Below are 21,862 nucleotides of genomic sequence, written 5' to 3' on the forward strand. Positions count from 1 at the left end.
CATATTTGAAAAACAATAATTTCCTCTGTGACTAAATTTATTAAAACTATGCACTTAATCAATTAATTTTATTCTTTACTAGATAATTTTCAGACCTAAGTCATTTCATAAAATCTTTCTTACAAGCTTTCCAATGTCAGTGGGATATAAAAAGTCAGCGCAAATATTTCTAAAGTAGCTTTCTATACTTAGGCAACTCAATTGGTCCTATGATGAGAATAAAAATGATATTTCATCATTTGGATGGCCCTTGAGGTGGGATGCTGTCAGTTGACTCTGAGAGTGTTACCTCCCCACTTCCCCTCTCATCCTCCTCACTCTTGGTTTTGTTCCTTCTACTCTCATCATGTTCTGGGATACTGTATTAGTCCATTTTCACACTGCTATAAAGACAGACTTGAGACTGGGTCATTTACAAAGAAAAAAATGTTTAATAGGTTTACAGTTCCACATGGCTGGGGAGGCCTCAGGAAACTTACAATCATGTTGGAAGGTGAAGGAGAACAAGGTGTGTTTTATGATGTCAAAGCATGAGAGAGAGAAAGAGCTGAGGGGAACTGCCAAACTCCTTTAAAGCACAAGATCTTGTGAGAACTCACTCACTGTCACAAGAACAGCATGGGGGAAATCGTCCCCATGATCCAGTCACCTCCCACCAGGTCCCTCCCTTGACATGTGGGGATTACGATTTGAGATGAGATTTGGGTGGGGATACAGGCCCAAACCATGTCAGGTGATACCCTGCTGCCTTGATGGCCTTAGACAGGAAGCATCAGCCACAGCACCTTTTCAGGATACTTACAGAACCCGCCTATCCCATGTAGACTGATATCTGTGCAATAAAAAGTGGTCACATTAAGTGACCAGACTTTTTTAAGTTTCTGTAGTGTTGTGGCTATCATGTTCACCTATCACATTCGTCTTACCTAAGGCCAGATTTCATGGGCTCTTACGTCTGCCTTTATCATGAGATCTCAGCCAGCAGAGAAGTTCTTCTTCTCCAGGTACTTCTGGAGTCCTCAGTGGGTGACTTACATTAGCTCACATATTAGTGCTGGCTGATGCTTCCTATAGCTTCAGGAATGATTACATCACTGCTGACGTTGCTGTCACCCCTGCTAACTAAAGGTCGACTCCAGAGTGATTTTCTCATCAGTTCTATGCTGGATACTTGGGAATTCAGTGAAGCCAGTCCCACTGGGCTCTGCAACACTCTCTGCCCCAACACACACAACCACAGCCACGTTCATGCACACACACACATACACAAAGACACAACCATATAGGCATAGACATCCATGCACCCACACAACCATATACACAGACATGCACATACACAACCACACACAATGCTTTTGCAAAGTGAGAAGGCAAACTTCATTTTTATATGTTCTACTCTGTCTATGGGAAAAAAAATGGGGGTCCCACAGTAGATGTGCTTGGATACTCAAATTTCACAAAGTTTACTAACAGCATCCTTTCGCTATGCAATAGACGTATATATGAGATTTTTCTCTTTTTATTTTCTCCAAGATGTACATCAACTATCAGGATCTCTAAATCTAACGAGTGTTCAAATAATAACCACTGTACTGGACAATTCCCAGCTCAGTCCCACTGGTAACCTTAGTCAAGGGCCCCATCTCTTTTTACAATCTGAATTCTTCTATCATCCCAGGTTCTCCATATGTTAGGATGAGAAGCAATCACTCCAGTCACCATATAAATCAATAGTTATAGATAAGTAGTTTAGGAGAAGAGACTCAGCCAACAACACTCACCCCAGCTGGGATGGCCCGCATCTCCATTTAAACATCTTGCCTTATGTAATTATCAGTTCACCATTACAATAGCAATAAAAAGTAAGAATAGGTAATGGTCTCAACAAATATAGAAAATGAGTAGCAAGAAACATAAAACGTTAACTGCCACGCACTTGGACACATCTCAATCCCCACACACCCATAAGAGGTTCAAATTATTTAGCGCTATTTTACAAAGAGGTTTAAGTTCACATAAATATCTGAATCAAGGATGAAAGCTCTGAGTTCTAACACCAAATCTGAAGGTTTTTCCTATTTATGATGTTGCCTTGTGTGTTCATGGAACTTCCCGACACAGTGAACATAAGAACATTGCGAGCACTGACCTGAGAATGGGTTTTAGAATCTTTGCTCTCTATAGTACCTCCTGCTTCTGATTACAGCAGTTACTTTGAGCAAGAGTATCCATGGATGACTCATCTCATCCTCCATACAATGCAATGAGGTAGATCTAATTTCCTGTGAATTACAGAGGAGGAAACTGAGGTCAAGGAAGTTAAGTAACTTGCCTATGATCTGACACCCTGTGAGTGGCAAAGCCATGGCCCCAACAGAGGTCTGACTCCAGCTCAGCCTCCTTCCCCCATACGACTCTGTCATATGAATCTGTGTTCATAGGTCAGCACATGATTTCTCTTGCAATTATTCAGCCAGTCAGTTTAGGTCGAATTTCACATAATTTAAGACATATTGATTAGGAGAAGAAACAGGATCACAAATTTCAGTGTTTAAAGGGAATCATGGTCATATCTGCAGAAGACCTGAATTCTCCCGAATGTGTGGACTGTCTCCTAATACTAACAAGTGGTAAAAATGCAGGCTTGAGTTCTATTTGTGTTGAACTCCTAGACACTGTGCTGGCCTTTGAATGATAGCCTCACAACAGTGTAGCAGGTGAGCATTCACCTTATCTTGTACAGAATGAGAATTTAAAAATATTAACCTCAACTTATCTTGCACAGAATGAGGATTTAAAAATATTAACTACAGGTGCGGTGACTCATGCCTGTAATCCCAGCACTTTGGGAGGCTGAGGTGGGCAAATCATGAGGTCAGGAGTTCAAGACCAGCCTGGCCAGCATGGTGAAACCCCATCACTACTGAAAATACAAAAATTAGCCAGGCGTGGTGGCACACACCTGAGGTCCCAGCTACTCGGGAGGCTGAGACAGGAGAATCGTTTGAACCTGGCAGGCGGTGGTTGCAGTGAGCCGAGATGGCACCACTGCACTCCAGCCTGGGGAACAGAGCAAGACTCCATCTCAAAAATAAAATAAAATAAAATAAAATAAAATAAAAAATATTAGCCACATATTCCAAAGAAATCCACGTATTCATGATCGAAAACATGATGCAAATTGAAACACATATAATGGCACTATATGGTGCAAAAAAAAAAATAAATGGAAATGAACTGTTAATATATCAATACACATCTGAAAAACAATTGTTTTGTTTGTTTGTATGTTTGTTTTGTTTTGTTTTTGAGATAGAGTCTTGCTCTGTCACCCAGGTTGGAGTGCAGTGGCACAATCTCAGCTCACTGCAAGCTCTGCCTCACAGGTTCACACCATTCTCCTGCCTCAGCCTCCCCAGCAGCTGGGACTACAGGTGCATGCCACCACACCCAGCTAATTTTTTTGTATTTTTAGTAGAGACGGGGTTTCACTGTGTTAGCCAAGATGGTCTTGATCTCCTGACCTCATGATCCACCCGCCTTGGCCTCCCAAAGTGCTGGGATTACAGGCGTGAGCCACCGTGCCCGGCCTTGTTTGTTATGAGACAGAGTCTCACTGTCACCAGGCTGGAGGGCAGTGGCGTGATCTCGGCTCACTGCAACCACTGCCTCCTGGCTTTGAGCAATTCTCCTCTCTCAGCCTCCCAAGTAGCTGGGACTACAGGTGAGCACCACCTCACCCAGCTAATTTTTGTATTTTTAGTAAAGATAGGGTTTCACCATGTTGGTCAGGATGGTCTTGAGCTCCTGACCTCGTGATCCGCCTGACTCGACCTCCCAAAGTGCTAGGATTACAAGCATGAGCCCCCGTGCCTGGCCACAATTGTTTTTAAAAAGGGTTATGTGCAAAGGCAGAGCCATGCATCCTTTTCGCCTCCATGTCCTTTGAGAGCCCTGTCTTCATAAATATGTGTGGCAGGGTTAACACATGAGTGAAGTAAAGCCTAGCCAGTGAGATCAACCACCCCAGGAACTGTATTAATTGCCCACTGCTGCCACAAAGAAACTACCACAAACATGACAGTTGAAAACAACAGAAATTATTGTCTCAGAGTTCTGGTGGCAAGAGGTCTGAAGTCAAAGTGTTTTCAGGGTGGGGCCTTCCTTAGACTCTCTGGAGAATTCATTTCATTCCTCTCTCCTAGCTGCCTAGCTGCTGGCAACTGTGGCGATCCTTAGCAGTCCTTTGCTTGTAGATGCATCAATTTCTGCCTCCTTCACATGTCTGAGTGTCAAATCGCTCTCTCCTCTCTCTTAAAAGGACACCAGTCATCGGATTGAGGGTCCATCCTAAATTCAGGATGATCTCATCTGGAGATCCTTAACTTAATTATACCTGCAAAGACTCTATTTCCAAATTAGGTCATTCCCAGATACCAGGGTGTACACATTTTTGGAGAACACAATTCAAACCACTATCATAGCCATCTAAGTGGCTCTGTTAAGGAAGGCTGTATTTGCTAATTTGGGTCACTTGCTTGAGAAAGCTCAAAATAGACACAACCTTAATGTGTCTACAATATTCAGACCTATTTGGCACAAAGGAAGATATGAAACACTTTTATGGAATTTCCATACTCCAAATTAGAGGATATCCCCCCACCCCCCACCTAAGCTATTCCTGTCTCTTCTGAAGTTGCAAATGATATCTCCACTTGTGACCTGTTGTTATAAAAGATCTCATTGATAATAGTCTTTTTCATCTGACGAATTTTTTCCTCTTTAGCCTGAATCTACTTACCTTTCACAGAACAACACACACACACACACACACACACACACACACACACATACATGCCTGGAGCTAGACATGTAAGATTCTTGTATTTTTACCACTTCTCTATCTGGTGGGTCAGAGCACATAATGCCACATTACACATAAATAGAACCTACAGATACAGAAATCAGAGGAGAAATCAGATTGTCTCTGAAGTCAAGATAGTCTAATGGCTAAAGACTCTTGCGTGGCACGAGTCACAACAGTTAAAATGCCCAAGTTCCTTAAATAGTGACTTTAGAAATGCTAGAATATTCACGTAGTAATACAGTGCTTTTGCAAACAAGTCCAAGCAGTTTCTTAGTTTTTCCAAGTAAATGTATGCTGGTTTCAGGTTTTATTATCAGTAATTCATAATACGCTAGAAATAAGCTCTCTAACACAAAATAAAACCAGATAATGAAAGTAAATTGTACAAACTAAATTTCATACACTTTGTAAAACGTGTAGGCAGTAATTATGCTCCTTATCAATATCCAGGGTGGGTAAGGATATCAATAAGGAGCGTAACTTCTGCTTACACATTTTACAATGTGTATAAAAAATAAGGAAATGGCTCAATGAAGTCATAACTAGTGTGTGTTCTAGGAACAGTGTGCTGGTAAGCAAAATCGGTAGACCATGTGTAGGCCTGACGCTTCAACTTGTCATTTGAAAAAGAGAGATTATCTTACATTTCTCAATATACTCTTAATGCTGACCTGTTCTAATGGAGAACTTCCAAGCAGAATTATAGTTTTCTGAGGAGATCTTTGGAACTCCTCAAGGTGAGCAGTGGTGGCTTCGCTGGCTTCTTTGTGGATTTCGTGACTCTTATTGGAACTCCCAGGTGCTTCAGAATTCAGAGTCTCCTCCCGGCCACTCTCATCTGTTTACCCCAAGAAAATCACATGGAATTCCACTTGTTTTTGTCAATTTAATGTTGACTAAACACACAATAGGCTAATCACTGATTTTCTTATATGCAGTAAAGTTTGGTTTTTTCATAATCGACCAACTAGCAAATTATTTTCTATTTCATGTGCTGGAAAACAACTAAAGCACAGAAGTTTGAAGATTAAAAAACAACCACGACCACCTTTGTTTATCCCATAATGTTTACAAACTCAACAAAGTACAGCTATACATTTAAGCCTTTTTCCCAGTTACCAAATATATCTTGAAATGTGGATACTGTGCTTTTCTGTATGTTACTATTACATGTTGTTTACTCCAACATCTTACCACTTACTCACTGTGTTGCTGTAACCGGTTTAGGAGATAAATAGGCTTAGAAGAAGCCAGAGCTCTTTGGTTCATTTTCCCACCTTAGGATCTCTGAGAACATTTCCTGAGCTCTGCACACAGAGGCACTTTATTTGGGCTACCTTGTTTATTTGCATAGAAATGCCAGCATTTATATGAATGGTATGTGTACTTTACTTCACTATCACCTGAAAACAGTATCATGTACAAAAGATATCTATTCATCTAGCCAGATGCATGCTGTAAATAGAAAATGATCTTTCCTCTTCCAGTCTGTAAAAAATGCTGGAAGGTATAATACGAAATTTTCCACGTCTCCTATTCTAGAATTTTAACAAGAATCATGAGAAGAGAGCTTCTTTTGCAGGAGGAAATGAGATGGCGTGCTGGAGAAAGCACTGAGTTAGTGTCCAGAGGCCCACTGGCCTTGTTCTATGCTCCCTGATGCACCATATTACTTTGCATAAGACTTTATACTTTCTAAGTCTCAGCTACATCCTCTTCTATAAAATAGTTCATAAAATGCCTCTTCTATAAATTCTATGAGACTTTTGTAAGTCCATAAATGATTTCCAAAGATCTATTAGATGCTATCTGTAAAGGTGTGACTTGGGTGGTTTCAAAGGATCCAAGCTGAAAAAGCCATCAGAATGGAGAAGAAACAGTAGCACTAAAAGGTATTCAATAGGTTTGCTGACTCAGAAGTTAGACTAAACACAGAAAGGCCTGACTTAAGCATAACCATTTATGATGCTTAATTTTAAGCATCAGCTTGACCAGGCTATGGTGCCCACCTGTTTGCCCAAACACCAATCTAGATGTTGTTGTGAAGGTGTATTTAGATGTGATTAATATTTAAATCAGTAGAGTTTGAGTAAAGCAGATTACTCCTCACATTCTTTGTGGGCCTCATCCAATCAGTCGAAGTTCTTAAACATATAGATTGAGGCTTTCCAAAGAAGAAGGAATTCAGTCTCAAGGCCACAGCATAGACACTCTGGTTGCATTTCCAGCCTGCTGGCCTGCCCCAGGCATTTCAGTCTCAAGACTCCAACATCAACCCCTACCTGAGTTTCCAGACTGCTGCCTGTGGAATTCAGATGCGAGACTGCAATTTCAACTCCTGCCTGAATTTCACATCAACTCTTACCTGATTCTCCAGCCTGCCAGCCTGTCTGAAGGATTTCAGACTTGCTATCCCAGCTACGGAGTGAAGCAATTTCTTAAAATAAATGCCTCTCTATATATTATCAAACCAACTGGATTCCACTTCTCTGGATAATTCTAATACACCATTTGAACTTGGGATCCCTCAGAATGAGGTGGCTTGAAAACTGAGTTTGCTTTGTTTATAAAGGCAAAAAGTAATAAATGGTTGACCACACAAACTGATAGTAAAAAAGTAAAGGGGAGGTGTACCCAAGCAGGAATAAAATTTTGAAGGGTATTATACTGTACATGGGGATAAAAATGGGGACTAACCTTTAAAGGTTGTTATGAAGTTTAAACAAGTGAATTATTTAGAACTGTTTAGGACAGTTCCAGGCACCTAGGAAGGACTCAAATGTTTAACTGGCATTAATATTTTCACCAGCAGGATTACTGTTACTATCTTTATTATTCTAGGTGTCACATCTGCTCATGTAATAATAATTTAGTCCTCATAACTACTCCATATGACAGGTGTTATATGTTCATTTGGCAAAAATGACAAAGAAAGGTTAATTAATTGGTCCAGGGTCACACAGCTAGTAAATGATGAAGTCTAAGCATAAATTTAATAGAAATAATAACTATTAGAAGACTTTATCATGATCAGCCCTCTCCTATTATATGCTTTGAGGAGTTATTATAATAAGGAAGACAAAATGATTGAGAAGCACTAAGCACATACAGTAAAAACATAATAATAATAGAATTATTCCCCATGAAATATACAGCAACTTATATTTAATTCTTTGGTAAAAACTATAATATGGTTCTGGCATGAATTTATATGTGTTAAACTAAGAATTTAGAATTGAGTTTTTTAAATGTTACCTTTAAATTCTTAGTTTAATACATAAAATAAGTTTTTACTTAAAGAGCCTAACATTTGCAAATATGAATTTCCATACTAAGGTTGAGAACAATATACTATTTGCCTTCTACCACCCCAAAGCATTTGTTCAAAAGCTAAGACCAGTCTTTAAAAAGAGTAGCACATAGCCTCATAAATTAGTGAACCCAAGTATGCTGTATGCCATTTTAAGATCCTTCAACAGTAAATCTTAAATCATTTTCAATATTTAGGGTTATAAATTGTATGCAATTATAGGAAATTGGGTCATAATTACTTTTCCCCTAAACTTCAGCTACATTTAAATATCTACAACAATCAAAAGCTCACGTAGGTTATCAGTGAATGGTTATATTTAGAAAAGATAGGTGAGCATTTGCAAAGAAACCATTTCAATCAATTTACAACTAATGTTAAAACAAAAGACTGAAGATAATCGGTCTCTTACCTTGGGGTTCTCCTTGTCTGCTCTCATCAAAAAGCTTCGTTAATCGATTATAGAAAATTCTATCGTCACCTTGTGGGAGTGTTAAAAGAACATGTGCATGACAACTTTCTCATCAATTAATTTATAGATATGCAAATATAATTACAAAAAGAAATTATTAATCGTTATGGCTATTTAGTTATATTCTGGTTCATAGACACAATTTCTACTCAATATGCTGCCTTGTTCTGAAAAAGAAAACCCTTTTATAAATAAATATCATTAGAACAATGATTTTAAAATGTATATTGCAAGGCATGCATAATAGGATACTTCTCCATTAAAACTGATCTCATGTTCAATGAATTATGCCATCTATTACTCAAGAATCATTTCAGAATAACCCGTTTTGGTTTGTTAAAACATGCAATAGAATACACAAGTGATCAAAATGAATGAGTGTTTTCCATTAGCTACTCTCTATATATCATTTTTTTACTATTTATGTATAAGGAACAACAAAGTTAGATGGTTCTGGATTATTTTATATGTGCTATTGCAATATAGTAGGAAATACAGGGATTCTAACTTCTTTTGTGAATTTAAAGCATTAAGGCCATGTCGTCACCCCCTGCAAAACACACGCATACACACACACACACACACACACACACACACACACATTATTAAAACATTATTCTGGAAGAGGGTCAAAAAGGTCATCCAGGTGGTTATCCCTCTTTGGAGAGCTCTGACTAATCCACAAGCTATTATTACCTATATCAGGTCATATGCAAAATTGGAAAATAATAAAATGTTACGCACCTACTACATAGTAGCACTGAAATCTGTATTCTATATTAAGTAAAAGGTATTTAATGGTAATTAATAATAAAGTATTTTGCGATTTCTACTCTCTACCATATACAAATGAACATCATATTACCCTTCCAAAATTAGTGTAAAAAAATCATGGTGGTGGTGGGGTATTTACACTGAAAATAGAGTATAATTTCTATTAAACATAGGAAGTAACCTACTTATGATCTTTCTTTTTATACCATTACTTCCAGGAAGCTCAATGTAAAAATGAGTGCTTAATTATGGTAACAATATTGTCCTGTGTTTTTTGCAGGTGTTCTCAAATCCCCCCTTCATCTTTACTTGAACTTTTCTATAATTATGTGCATTTCTGTTTCTATTGTAGGCTACCTCAAATTGTTTTGGAAGTAAAGTACAGATTATAAACAAATAAATATAAGAACAGAGTTCAACCAGGCCAGCTGCAGTGGCTCATAATACCAGCACTTTGGGAGGCTGAGGCAGGCAGATTGCTTGAGCCCAGAAGTCTGAGACCAGCCTGAACACCACAGCAGGACCCCGTCTCTACAAAAAATGCAAAATTTAGCCAGGCATGGTAGCGTGTGCCGTAGTCCCAGCTACTCAGGAGACTGAGGTGAGAGGATCACTTGAGCTTGGGAGATGGAGGTTGCAGTGAGCTGAGATCATGCCACTGCAACTCCAGCCTGTAAACAAACAAACAAACAAAAACACCTCAACCAAAGTGAAGATAGATGGGTGCAAGCAAGACTTTTGGGGTGTTCCCAAAATTCTGCCACACGAAATGCTGTGAACTGCAGCTTGCTTCAGACTGCCCCTCTCTGGGACCCTCCCAGCAGCTCTGATGTTACGTGTCTGCGTAACCTCTAACCCCATGCCACAGAGAAAGTGGAAAGATTGCTAATTAGCACTGGTTGACCCCTAAATGGAGTAACGGTGCAGGTGTGAGTACAAGCAAAAAGAAAAATAGGACATTATGAATTGCAGACTCAAGGCTGAAGACTCATCTTATCAGGGGGCGCAGAGCTGAGCTCTCTTTCTGCACACCCGCATCTTCTTGTTTCTTCTGTTCTCCTATTACAACTCTGAAAGATATTGTCATACGATTGAGATGTTTCATGTTTTGCCACCACTTGGACAATGGGACTGAATCTCAAAACTGGCCAATAAAAGGCTTTTGGTCAATAGCTGTGTTTTTACACTGAAGGAATTCACCAGTGGAAGCCATTATCAGAAGAAACCTCAAGTGACTGTGAATACTTGATCCCACCTCAAATATGTCATTTCTTTTTTTTTTTGAGACAGAGTCTCACTCTGTTTCCCAGGCTGAAGTGCAATGGTGCAATCTCAGCTCACTACAACCTCTGCCTCCTGGGTTCAAGTGATTCTCCTGTCTCAGCCTCCCAAGTAGCTGGGATTACAAGTGCATGCCACCATGCCCAGCTAGTTTTATATTTTTAGTAGAGATGGGTTTCACCATGTTGTCCAGGCTGGTCTTGAATTCTTGACTTCGGGTGATCCATCCGCCTCGGCCTCCCAGAGTGCTGGGATTACAGGTGTATGCTACCATACCCAGCCAAATAAGTCCTCTTTTTAAAAATGTAGTATAATACTACTATACTATTATATTATATATTACTTATATATTACAAGTGACAATATATAATAGAGAAGTATGTTATATATTATATATATTTATATATTATATTTTATATATTTATATATATTATAATATTTCTGGAAATAGGGCCCTTTAAGTGGATTTACAAAAACTAATTTCCACTGGTGAAACTGGACAATTTAAAGCCAATCTATCATGACAGTAGTTTATAGAGAGTCAGATATGATCCAGGGAAAGTTAGCACATCACAAAACACCCTTGTCAGAGAGCAATTACTTATTTTCCCCAAAAATATTTTCAAATATCTGATGTGAACTTGTTATCTTTGATAATGGAATGTTAGAAAATGGAGCTCACTGTATGATGAATATCAGACTAATCTTGACAGATCTAGTATCTGGTCACATGAAGTTTATGGGTTAATATAAAAGTGCAGGACTCTACATTATTCATTGGATTTTGGGCAAATATGTATCACATACATATTATGTGTGAGACACTAAGTGCTGAATATACAGCAACCAATGAATAAGACGCATAGAATTCCTTCCCTCATAGAGTTTCCATTATATTTTCTTTTCTTGATACCATAAGCAGAGTAGGGCTTAGCTATTAGGAATGGGCCTTTGGTTCATGGAAACACCCTAGAAGGTGGCAGAAATATAGAGGAGACTGATCTTTTACCAGTCACATTTGGCCCATTGCATCTCATTTATATCATGTGAATACACAGGGTTCCAGGGCAACAAAATATAACTTATAGAAAATCTAGGAGAATGGAGAAAGCCTGTTTTTCAACCATGAGTTCCTAAGCCATAGCATGAGAAACAAAGAGCCTGGATAGATGAAATGAAGATACATAAATCCTTACCTATTTTGAGAGAAAAAGAAATCTAAAGGCCAGGTATGGTGGTTTACCCCCTGTAATCCCAGCACTTTAAGAGGCCGAGACAGGTGGATTGCTTGAGCCCGGGAGTTTGAGACCAGCCTGGGCAACATGGTGAAACTCCATCTCAACTAAAAAAAAAATAATAATAAACAAAAAATTAGCTGGGTGTAGTGGTGCACATCTGTAGTCACAGCTACTCGGGAGGCTGAGGTGGGACAATCACCCGAGCCCAGGAAGTTGAGGCAGCAGGGAGCCGTGATCATGTCACTGCACTCCAACCTGGGTAAAGGGAGTGAGATCCTGTCTCAAAATAAATCTAAAAACTGTTTCCAATATATATAAAATGCACCTTGTAGTTAAGAAGGAACTTCAGAAAGAAGAGGGAAAAAACACTGAGGAAGAAATGAGGGGAAATAATGAAAGCAGAAGACATGAAAAAGCGGGAAGACAATTAGAAGGAAGTGGAGGAAATAAAAAACAATCACGAAGGAGCTCATTAGAAACGAGACTCAGTAGAAAGGTGGAAGCCACAGCTGGCAAGAGGGCCAGCCCCCACCTCCCGCAGCACACACCAGCACAGAGCTGGCTGCTGGTAAATACACAGAAAGAGCTTCCTGCTCTGAAACAGGGGACCCCATGTTAGCTGTGGGAGTCTGACAATAATAACTGACTAGGGAAGGGGAAAAGGTGACCAGCAATATTTCATAAAACTTACCTGTCTGTAGTTAGAACCATTCCTTATTCATTGAACACAACTTATTAAGTCACCTTTCCCAAATTAGGGAGTCTTTGCATTCTAAACATTCCATCAAATATAACTATATATTGTGATTCCTAAGAAATTTAAAAGACTTCAGTGGTAATTCAATCAACACCCCTCCCCAGAAATCACTAGAATTGTCTCTTACCCTCCAAGTGTGTTTGGGTAAATAGAAGGTTGAACTTTTCCAGCCTCACATCCACCCTGGCTTTTGAGCTACCAGTGAAAACTGACTCTGAGACTAAATCCTTGTCTTATCTTGCACATAGGTCTTTTGATAATATCTGTGGATTCTGCATCTTTTAAAAATAGGTTATTGAGAGCTACTTTATAAAATAACCTTTGCACTATGCTTGAGTCCTTTTTGTGAGAATTTACCCTAGTCTTTTATTAAAAGGTGCAGACTCAATGTCTGGCACCCACTGGTGGGATATGATCTGGACTGCAGCTGATTCTAAGTAACATTTGTCATTGTCAATATCTCATCAATAACCTTTATAAAAACCCTATTTTGTAAACTATAAAATATGCATAATATTATGCACTTGAGCAATTTTGAATTATTACTTTAGAACCGCAACTAGTATTCGAGATTATAGAAGAGGAAATTGTTATCATGTCACTTCCCCTTCGTAATTCTCAGAAGTTAGGTGGTGGTTCCATGAATTCAAGGAAAGAAATTCAGTCATCACAGGATATGGAAATCTCACATGCTAGATGCAATTTGTTGAAGAATGCTCATTTTAAATTCAAAAAGCAGAGATACATTTGAAGGTGATGACGCTCCTCAGACACATACATGGGCCTTATGATGGCATCAAACTGCTCACAGTAGCATCAGATGAAAGCACATCGCTGCTTCTTCCATCTGACCAGCCCACTGTCCTTGATGAAAAATTACCTTCGCTGCCCATCATGTTGTTAGTGGTTAAAACTTACCATTTAAATTGTAAGCTGCAAAATCTAAATGGAACTGCATGTGTGATCTTTGTCACCTCATTTTCATGAATGGAAAAGAATATTCTGACACAAAAATTACATACTTAATTCTAGCTCACCTTCTCTGCTGACCTCCGTTGCACACTGCCTTGGGTTTATTTCCTCATCCATCAGTGGGTCAAAGTAATTTCTGCCGTATTCATTTCCTGTGGAAAGTACATGAGGTAAGGGTCAGTGATTATTAGAAGCACATGAACCAAAATGTTAATTTTGAAATCGACACCAGCAAAGAAGGACCATTTTAGCTCTTTTATAAGCTTAATTTTTTTACAAGTCTTCCAGGCCTCCCTTTTTTGTAATTATCATCTTGCAAAAGGTCAGAAAAGGTAATTCAAGAAACAAGTTCATGCTATCTTTCTGTTGCTAAAAAGTTAATGAGAAAATTATCAAATGTAGACTTTAGAATAATAATAAAAAACTTAAGCCAAACTATTTTTAGGATATACTCATGACATGGAAATAGTTGGATTATAATGATGTGTAGAACTCACTGATGATTATATTTACTTACTTATATTTTACTAAGAGTATCATGTTGTTGCGCCCAGAATTCCACAGGCAATTTTACTATCTTAATTATGAAAAACTACAGCAGAATGTACATGTTGCTAGTTGGGTGAAAAGAAAGAGAGAAAGAAAGGGAGAGAGGGAGGGAGAAAAGTAGGAAGGAAGGAAAAGAAAAAAGACAGGCTTGCTTATAGATCTTTCTTATGTCAGCTTCAGTGACATGAAGGGAAGATACAAATGACTTAGCCAGAAATTTATCCCACACACATCAACAATCTCAACACCAGTAACCAAAATTTCTCACATCACGTCTCCCACTTACTCTGTCCTTATCTTCATGACCAAACTGTAGCATGAGGTATAACTTTGTAATAGAGGAAAAGGTCTGCTATTAATTTTCCAAATCTAGTTTCATACTTCCTGCAGACTGAAATGTATATGTCTGTGGCTAGTAATTTGCATTCAGCAAAATGAACCCTACTCTGACGATAATTCAAGTTGCCTCAAACATTGCAAAAGAAATAAAGCCTTGTAGAATGAAAACAACTTTGAAAGTATTGTTTGCAGGGAAGGGTTAATACATATCAGGTATACTGTGATATTCTTTAGTATATTTGTTTTAGGATCAAAAGTAATCCAAACAGCAGCTCCTTTTCCAAGGCTAAATGAAATTTTGATGTGAACCTAGGTTTAATTTCTATTTCTGGGCTGACACATTTTTGTGGCAGTCTCTGTTCTATCAATGCAGTAAGTACAAAAACTGAAAATCTGCTTTACCTTGAGGTCTCAATAAGCAAAAAATAAATGAGTTTCATTTTTGTTACTTTATTTGTCAACAACTACTAGGCTGATATGAATCTTGGCGGTATGTAATCAAAGTCTTATGTACTGCAATAACACCATTCTTCCTCATTCACTGTAATTGTTTTTTCTTTTTCTCTGCCACAAAGCACTGTGATACTCTAACTATGCCCTTCCATATGCTGGTAAAATAATTCACCTATATTAGCACAAGCATGGTAGCATAGTCCTTATATTGTCAATCAACTACTGGTACCCATAGTCTGGAAGCTTCTCCAATCCAATACAAAACTCAAATTATTTGTCTTCTATAACTGACTAGTAAATGTTAGCAAGATAATCAAAACCTTGGAGGGTGAAAAAAGTTAAGTCATATTTAACCAAAAGTCTATAGTAGTGTATTTAGTTTTTAGGCTCTCAAACCATTTGCTTCCCTGTTGTCAGTGGAGAAGTTGGGGTCTTGTCCAGCTGCACACGAATCAGGCCTGCACCCTGGGAGCCTTCCAGACCACCATTTCCCTTCAGAGTTTGATGCCTCCACACACAACTGGAAGCAGGGCCCTTTAAGGTCTATACAGATTGTTCCTTCTGCGTTTCATGTGGGTTGATGTACACGTATTAAGTTACAAATACCACTCCTGGAGGGATTCATTTTGCGTTTCCCATTCTGGGATCCCATGTACAGCATTTTACAAGGAAAGAATTCTGAGGTCACTTGAGCAAAGAGACAGCTTTGACACTCTTAGTTCTGAAGTCCTTTAAACATCCTCAAGTTCTATACTGTAATACAAATCAATAATTTATGTATTTTTATAATTTAAATGCATTTTATATTAATTTTACATTCTGTTAAGCATCGTTTTACAAATACAGTTTATACTCAACTATTGTCTGTCTTCCCCACTAAAATATAACCTCTGTGAATGCAAAGACATTCTCTCTTAGCTCACTGCAGCACCCACAGTGCCTAGAATATTACCTGGCTTATAGTATGATCTGAATTCCTTAGTTAAATAAACTTCTCTTGGAAACCTGTTGTAATACCCTAATCCTTTCATTGGCTAGATGTTCCTTCTTGATTAATTAACCTTTCATCACCTTTTATTCCTATTTTTTCTCTATTCCCCCATCCCATCTCTCCTCCCCATCATCACCACCTACCCCCACACTTTTATTTTTAATTGAGTGCCTTCTAGGAACTGAGCACTGTCTGAATTTAAAAAACCAACACAACAACAACAACAACAACAAGAAAACTATGACCCCTGCCTTCAGAGCAGGGGAGAGGAAAGAAGCTAAACATATACAATCCGGTATGATTTAAAGAATGGAATTCTGGTTGAGAATATCAGAGAAGCATCTACCCCATATTGGGGGAGTCAAAGAAGACTTCTTGGAGGAATGGCTACTGGAAATAAGTTTTTGGAAAGGTGATTAGGAATTAGCCAGTCAGAAATACAGGGGAAATAAATTTTTGACATCTAGGCAAAGGAGAAAAGACTCAAGGGCATAAAGTCATGGGAAGCACAATTTGTTGGTAGATGTTCCTCAACTTTTCTTGGCCTCCTAAAGCTACAATTTAATAAAGCGAATAAGGGAACCCAAACTTCTTCACTAGCCCCTAAATCAATGTTAACTAATGCTTTTGCTGAAATTCTTAGTGCACTGTTGTACAGTGTCACCTTCCGATATTTCATATTCATTCATTCACTCAACCAATACTTACTGAGTGCTTATTATGGGACTATAGCAGTAAAATGAAATACCCAAAAATCTCTCTCCTCACAGAGCTTACATTCTGTGAGTGGAAGAATAAGCACAATAAATATGTATATTTTATAGTTTATTAGATAGTGAAAAGTGATGAGAAAAAATAGTGCCAGGTAAGGACGGTCAGACCCCAGGAAGGGGTGGGGGCTGCATCTCTTGCCTCTACCTTTGTTTCAAACAAGGATGCCACTTAGGATTAAGCCACTATGCTTTCAAGACAATTGAGAAAGTAAAGCTATAATGTATTTATTATTATTTTCATAAGCTATTCTTCTAATTGCTTGCATAACATAAATCAGCCTATGAATCAAATAAAAACACTCTCAAATATTAAAATGATTGTTTCTTTCTATTGCTAGTCCTTGAATTAATAAACCAATAATTTAAACACAGCAGGTAGAATTTAGAAGAGTAAACATATGGAACCTGTTATAAATTTAGAAACAATGGACTCCATCATAACAGTAGCTCCTTTTGCTGCCTTTCATTGGGTGGGATCAGGATTTAATAAAGTAGGATAGTCTTAAGGATATGGTGTATATTACCAGAAGGTAGATTGCTAATAGAATCAATTCCTAAAATGTCCTAATCATTCAGAGTATGCTTTTGGATATATCTAAAATCATCTCACAGGAAAATTAACAGACCCACTGAGAAATTCAAAGCAGGGCATTTAGCAATACAAATACGATAGATTTTAATATGGCTGATATTTAACTCCTTGTAATATTCAGATGAATATATGCCAATCCCATGTGTGTGTGTATACACATATATATGTTGAAGTATGGTTCTACATTGAAGCAATCAGATGTGATATATAAACCAATCAATCAGTAAATTGGTCCTGTCAATACTCTTGATACTCCATTTTTGCTTCCAACTTCCCAGTATTAGCTGTTTAATGTCTAGAATCGCATTAGTTAATTCATTTCTCGTGCTATCTTCTATTGAACTAGGAGAGGAAAACACACGCACTTGCCTTCTGCCCTTCCACACGTATCAGGTTTTCCTATCATTTAACTCAGAGCAGCACAGAACGTAATCAGGGCTTTTACTTAAATTACACTGTACATGAACTTTGGTCAGGAAACCCTCTGGTGTGCACCCATGCAGTTCCTTGGGGGCTATAAGAGTGAGAATGAAATTGCCCACCAGAGGAAGGTTAGTAACAATCATCGAAGTGCCTTGACTCAACGAAGCAATCACTTCCTTTCAAATCAGCTACATTAGCTGGAGAGGAAGAAAAACCTAATGCATTTGTGTGTTTCTCAGGAGTTTTTTTTTTGTTTTTTGGTCCCATTCTTGTTCTTTTCCTGTAAATCCACCTGCTTCAGCTCAGCTTTTCCTCACCGATAATTGTGTTTTCTGTAATATACTATAAACTAAACAACTAAACAATTTGTATTTTATGATTACAACCATGCACCAAAATTTTACCACAGAGGACATTCTCCTGAATAGTATTCTTTTTAAAGCCATGAAGCCTGGAAAAATAAAATTAAGTTTGATTCCTATGAACTTTATAAATAATTTTGGGAAAACGTCATATTTTCCCCACTTTGAAAATCCAATACAAGTATCTCTAGCTTAAAGGTCCATAGGGCCAGAAAGTCTACATAAATATAAAAACATAAGTAGAAATCAGGGGACTACACTAGAATATAGAAGAATAGGGACAATGTCAAATCTAAACACGCTGCACCATACTAAATTCCAAATACTATTTTTATAAAGTTGATTTACAAATATTTTGTAAATAAAAGGCAACTAAAAATACAAGAATATTTCTTAATGATAAAAAATAGTTATCCTAAACTAAGGCCTCATTGTACTAAATATCAAAACAAAGTAATGACAACAAAAAACAACCAAAAAAATAGCTTTCTTTTTTGTTTTTGTTTTAACTTTAAGTTCCAGGATACATGTCCAGAACATGCAGGTTTGTTACATAGAGATGTGAGTGTCATTTGGTTTCCTGCACTTATCAATCACCTAGGTTTTAAGCCCCACATGCATTAGCTATTTCTCCTGATGTTCTCCCTCCCCTCACCCCGCCCTCGACAGGCCCTGGTGTGTGATGTTCCCCTCCCTCTGTCCATATGTTCTCATTGTTAAACTCCCACTTATGAGTGAGAACATGCAGTGTTTGGTTATCTGTCTCTGTGTTAGTTTGCTGAAAATGATGGCTTCCAGTTTCATCCTTGTCCCTGCAAAGGACATCATTCCTTTTTGTGGCTGCACAGCATTCCATGGTGTACATGTACATTTTCTTTATCCAGTCTCAAAAAAATTAGTACAATGAAGACTTAGTTTAAGATAACTAACTCTTAAATATCAAAACAACAACCAAAAAACAACCAAAAAAAACAGTTATCTTAAACTGTCTTCACTGTACTAAATATCAAACACAACAACACAAACCAAACAAACAAATAAAAAACCAGTCACAAAAATGCAAACTGTGACTTGGATATCCATCATGAATCTGATTATCTAACATTCTCCTAGAAATCTTGGCCAAAGCATAACTGGGGAAAAATAAGGAAAATATGTGCCAAAGTTATTGAAAAAATTCTATGTTGCATACACATTATTTGACGGCAATATGATTTCATGCCATGAAAACAAGAGATTTGACTTAAAATCTTTGGGAACAGAGAAGATGTTATTCAAATAAGAATAACATCTTGGTAAACAACCATATAATCATAAAGAATCATTAACTTTTCTAAATACCAACCATAGCCACTTTGAAGATATAATGATAACAAATCAAAACCTTTTATAAAGCTCCAGATAACATTCAATAATTAATTAATTAATATTAGACTTTCATAGGCATCTATAGATGGTCATCAAGATGATTAATCTTACTCAGAATCCCAAACTGAAAGGCATACGAGTAACAACATAATTAAAAACAGAAAGTCAGAGATAGAAAAAAAATTTATACCATTTTTCTTTTTTTAATTTTTCTTTCTTTTTAATTTTTGAGACAGAGTCGCATTCTGTCACCCAGGTTTGAATGCAGTGCCACCATCATAGCTCACTGCAGCCTTGAGCCTCAAACTCCTGGGCTTAAGCAATCCCCTCGCCTCAGCCACCTAAGTAGCTGGGACCACAGTCATGCACCAACATGCCCAGCTAACTTTTTTATTCTTTGTAGAGGGAGAAATCTTGCCATGTTGCCCAGGCTTGTCTCAAACTCCTGGACTCAAGTGATCCTCTCACCTCAGCCTCCCAAGGTGCTGGGATTACAGACATGCGCCACTGTGTCTGGCCGTCTTCTTCTTCTTTATAGAAAGGCTAATATGTGAAAATTGGTCAGCTGCTAACAGAATATTCAAGAACTGGTACCATGTTGGACAAATTAGCTTTCTCAACTGCTTGTTCTTCCTTCCTTCCCAAATCTTGTGGGTATTTGATATATCGGTGATTTGAAAATCTAAATTGGATAACAGCTGAAGTTTGCTAACAAGTTCTAATTAATTGAGCCATATTCTTTCTTCCCTTAAGGCCCTCCCTCACAGTAAATTATGAGGCACTTTGACTTGCAAGCCACTGGAGTGCTGTGGGGTGGCTAACCGCTGCCAGGCTTTATCCCACAGTACTCCAAGGCATTCATGCATCGTGTGCTCACTGGACCTAGAATCCTCAAGGCGCTGAAGCGTGTCCCTAACTTCTAAACAGGAAGATGCTTCCAGTACATAAGTAATTGCGGTAATTCAAAGGTTAAGTATAAGTACATTGTTTTTTCTCATATTTAAAAGTTCCCCAAAAGTCATATCAAAGTAGGGTTTCTTTCCTGCTAGTTTGAAGCTTGACAACATTACCTTACATGTAAATAAGTTAATGTGTAGAGTTTGGAAAGTTGCCTTTCAAATTATGAAGTACCTGATCTTAGACATCAATCACCCCTCCAATCTTTCCAATTTTGCCTTCATTCATTTAACAATTCATGTCCTTCATGGATCTAAGATTACTTATACATATGTATTGTATTTAAAGGCTCATTCCGGTAATAGTGTCTTTCATCACACTGAAACATACTTCAATACGAAACAATCAATATAATGGATTATTGGGTTTAGTTTAAACAAAATAATCTTTTTTCTAAAAAATCTTGTAACTTATAGACAAAATCTATCTCGTGAAGCAAAGGATTCAGGACTTCCCATTTTTTTTTCTTTTTATATTGGGTTTTTGGTCAATTATTCTGATAAAAGCTAAGGAAAGCTTATTTTCTTGTTAATTTTTTTAACTTGATTTAAATTTTTAAAGCAACTTGCTGAAGGTCCAAGAAAGCTTATTTCCTATTAAATTGTTTTTGACAGCAAACACAATGTGTCCAAAAGAAATTCTAAATGAAATTATTTGGAGATTAAAGACTAATCTAAATTATGCTAAAAGCATAAAATACTAAGCATAGAAAACATATGCCGAAAGCATAAAACACTAAGATCATGAGAAATTTTTCTAGCAAAATTTTTCTTATACTAAAATTGCAACTATTCACTTTGGGAGGCTGAGGAGGGTGTATTACCTGATGTCAGGAGTTCAAGACCAGCCTGGCCAACATGGCGAAACTCCATCTCTACTAAAAATACAAAATCAGCCGGGCATCAAGGTGCATGCCTGTAGTCCCAGGTACCTGGGAGGCTGAGGCGAGAGAATGGCTTGAACCTGGGAGATGGAGGTTGCAGTCAGCCGAGATAGTGCCACTGCACTCCAGCCTGGGCGACAGAGCAAGACTCAAAAAAATAAAAAAAGACTCAAAAAAATAAAATAAAAATAAAAGTGAAATTATTGAATTCCAGCTAAAATGGTGGCCAAATGAAGTTTGAAATTTATATGGAATTTAATTGATATAGTGAAACTTCATATTCTAGTAGCAAAAAAAAAGTCCTTTTGAAATTTTTATGTACTATTTAAGCAGAGGTAGGTACAATTTGGTAATCTGACCAACTGCTTAGACACTGACTGCATCATTAATGGAAAACTGAAGTCTTTCCCAGTTTTTTTTTTAACTACGTAGCGATGTTTATATTAAGCAAGTCATTGGACCCCTAAAAAATCACCTATATCATCTCCAGTTTCACCATTT

General features: G+C 37.8%; 1 protein-coding gene across 1 annotated transcript in view; it reads right to left on the reverse strand.

The window, feature by feature from the left end:
• Positions 1-414: 414 nt before the first annotated feature.
• The window catches only part of LOC134758704 (orofacial cleft 1 candidate gene 1 protein), a 107,834-nt gene continuing 86,386 nt past the window's right edge, over positions 415-21,862 (reverse strand). Inside the window, exons 7-10 of the mRNA XM_063707319.1 lie at positions 13,737-13,823; positions 8,590-8,658; positions 5,539-5,705; positions 415-2,282 (exon numbers count right to left, since the gene is read on the reverse strand). Of these exons, the coding sequence (XP_063563389.1) occupies positions 2,163-2,282; positions 5,539-5,705; positions 8,590-8,658; positions 13,737-13,823 (443 nt within the window). The 3' untranslated portion in view covers positions 415-2,162. The remainder of the gene's footprint in view (positions 2,283-5,538; positions 5,706-8,589; positions 8,659-13,736; positions 13,824-21,862) is intronic.

Source organism: Gorilla gorilla, chromosome 5 (genome assembly GCF_029281585.2).
Source record: "Gorilla gorilla gorilla isolate KB3781 chromosome 5, NHGRI_mGorGor1-v2.1_pri, whole genome shotgun sequence".
Taxonomy (NCBI): domain Eukaryota; kingdom Metazoa; phylum Chordata; class Mammalia; order Primates; family Hominidae; genus Gorilla; species Gorilla gorilla.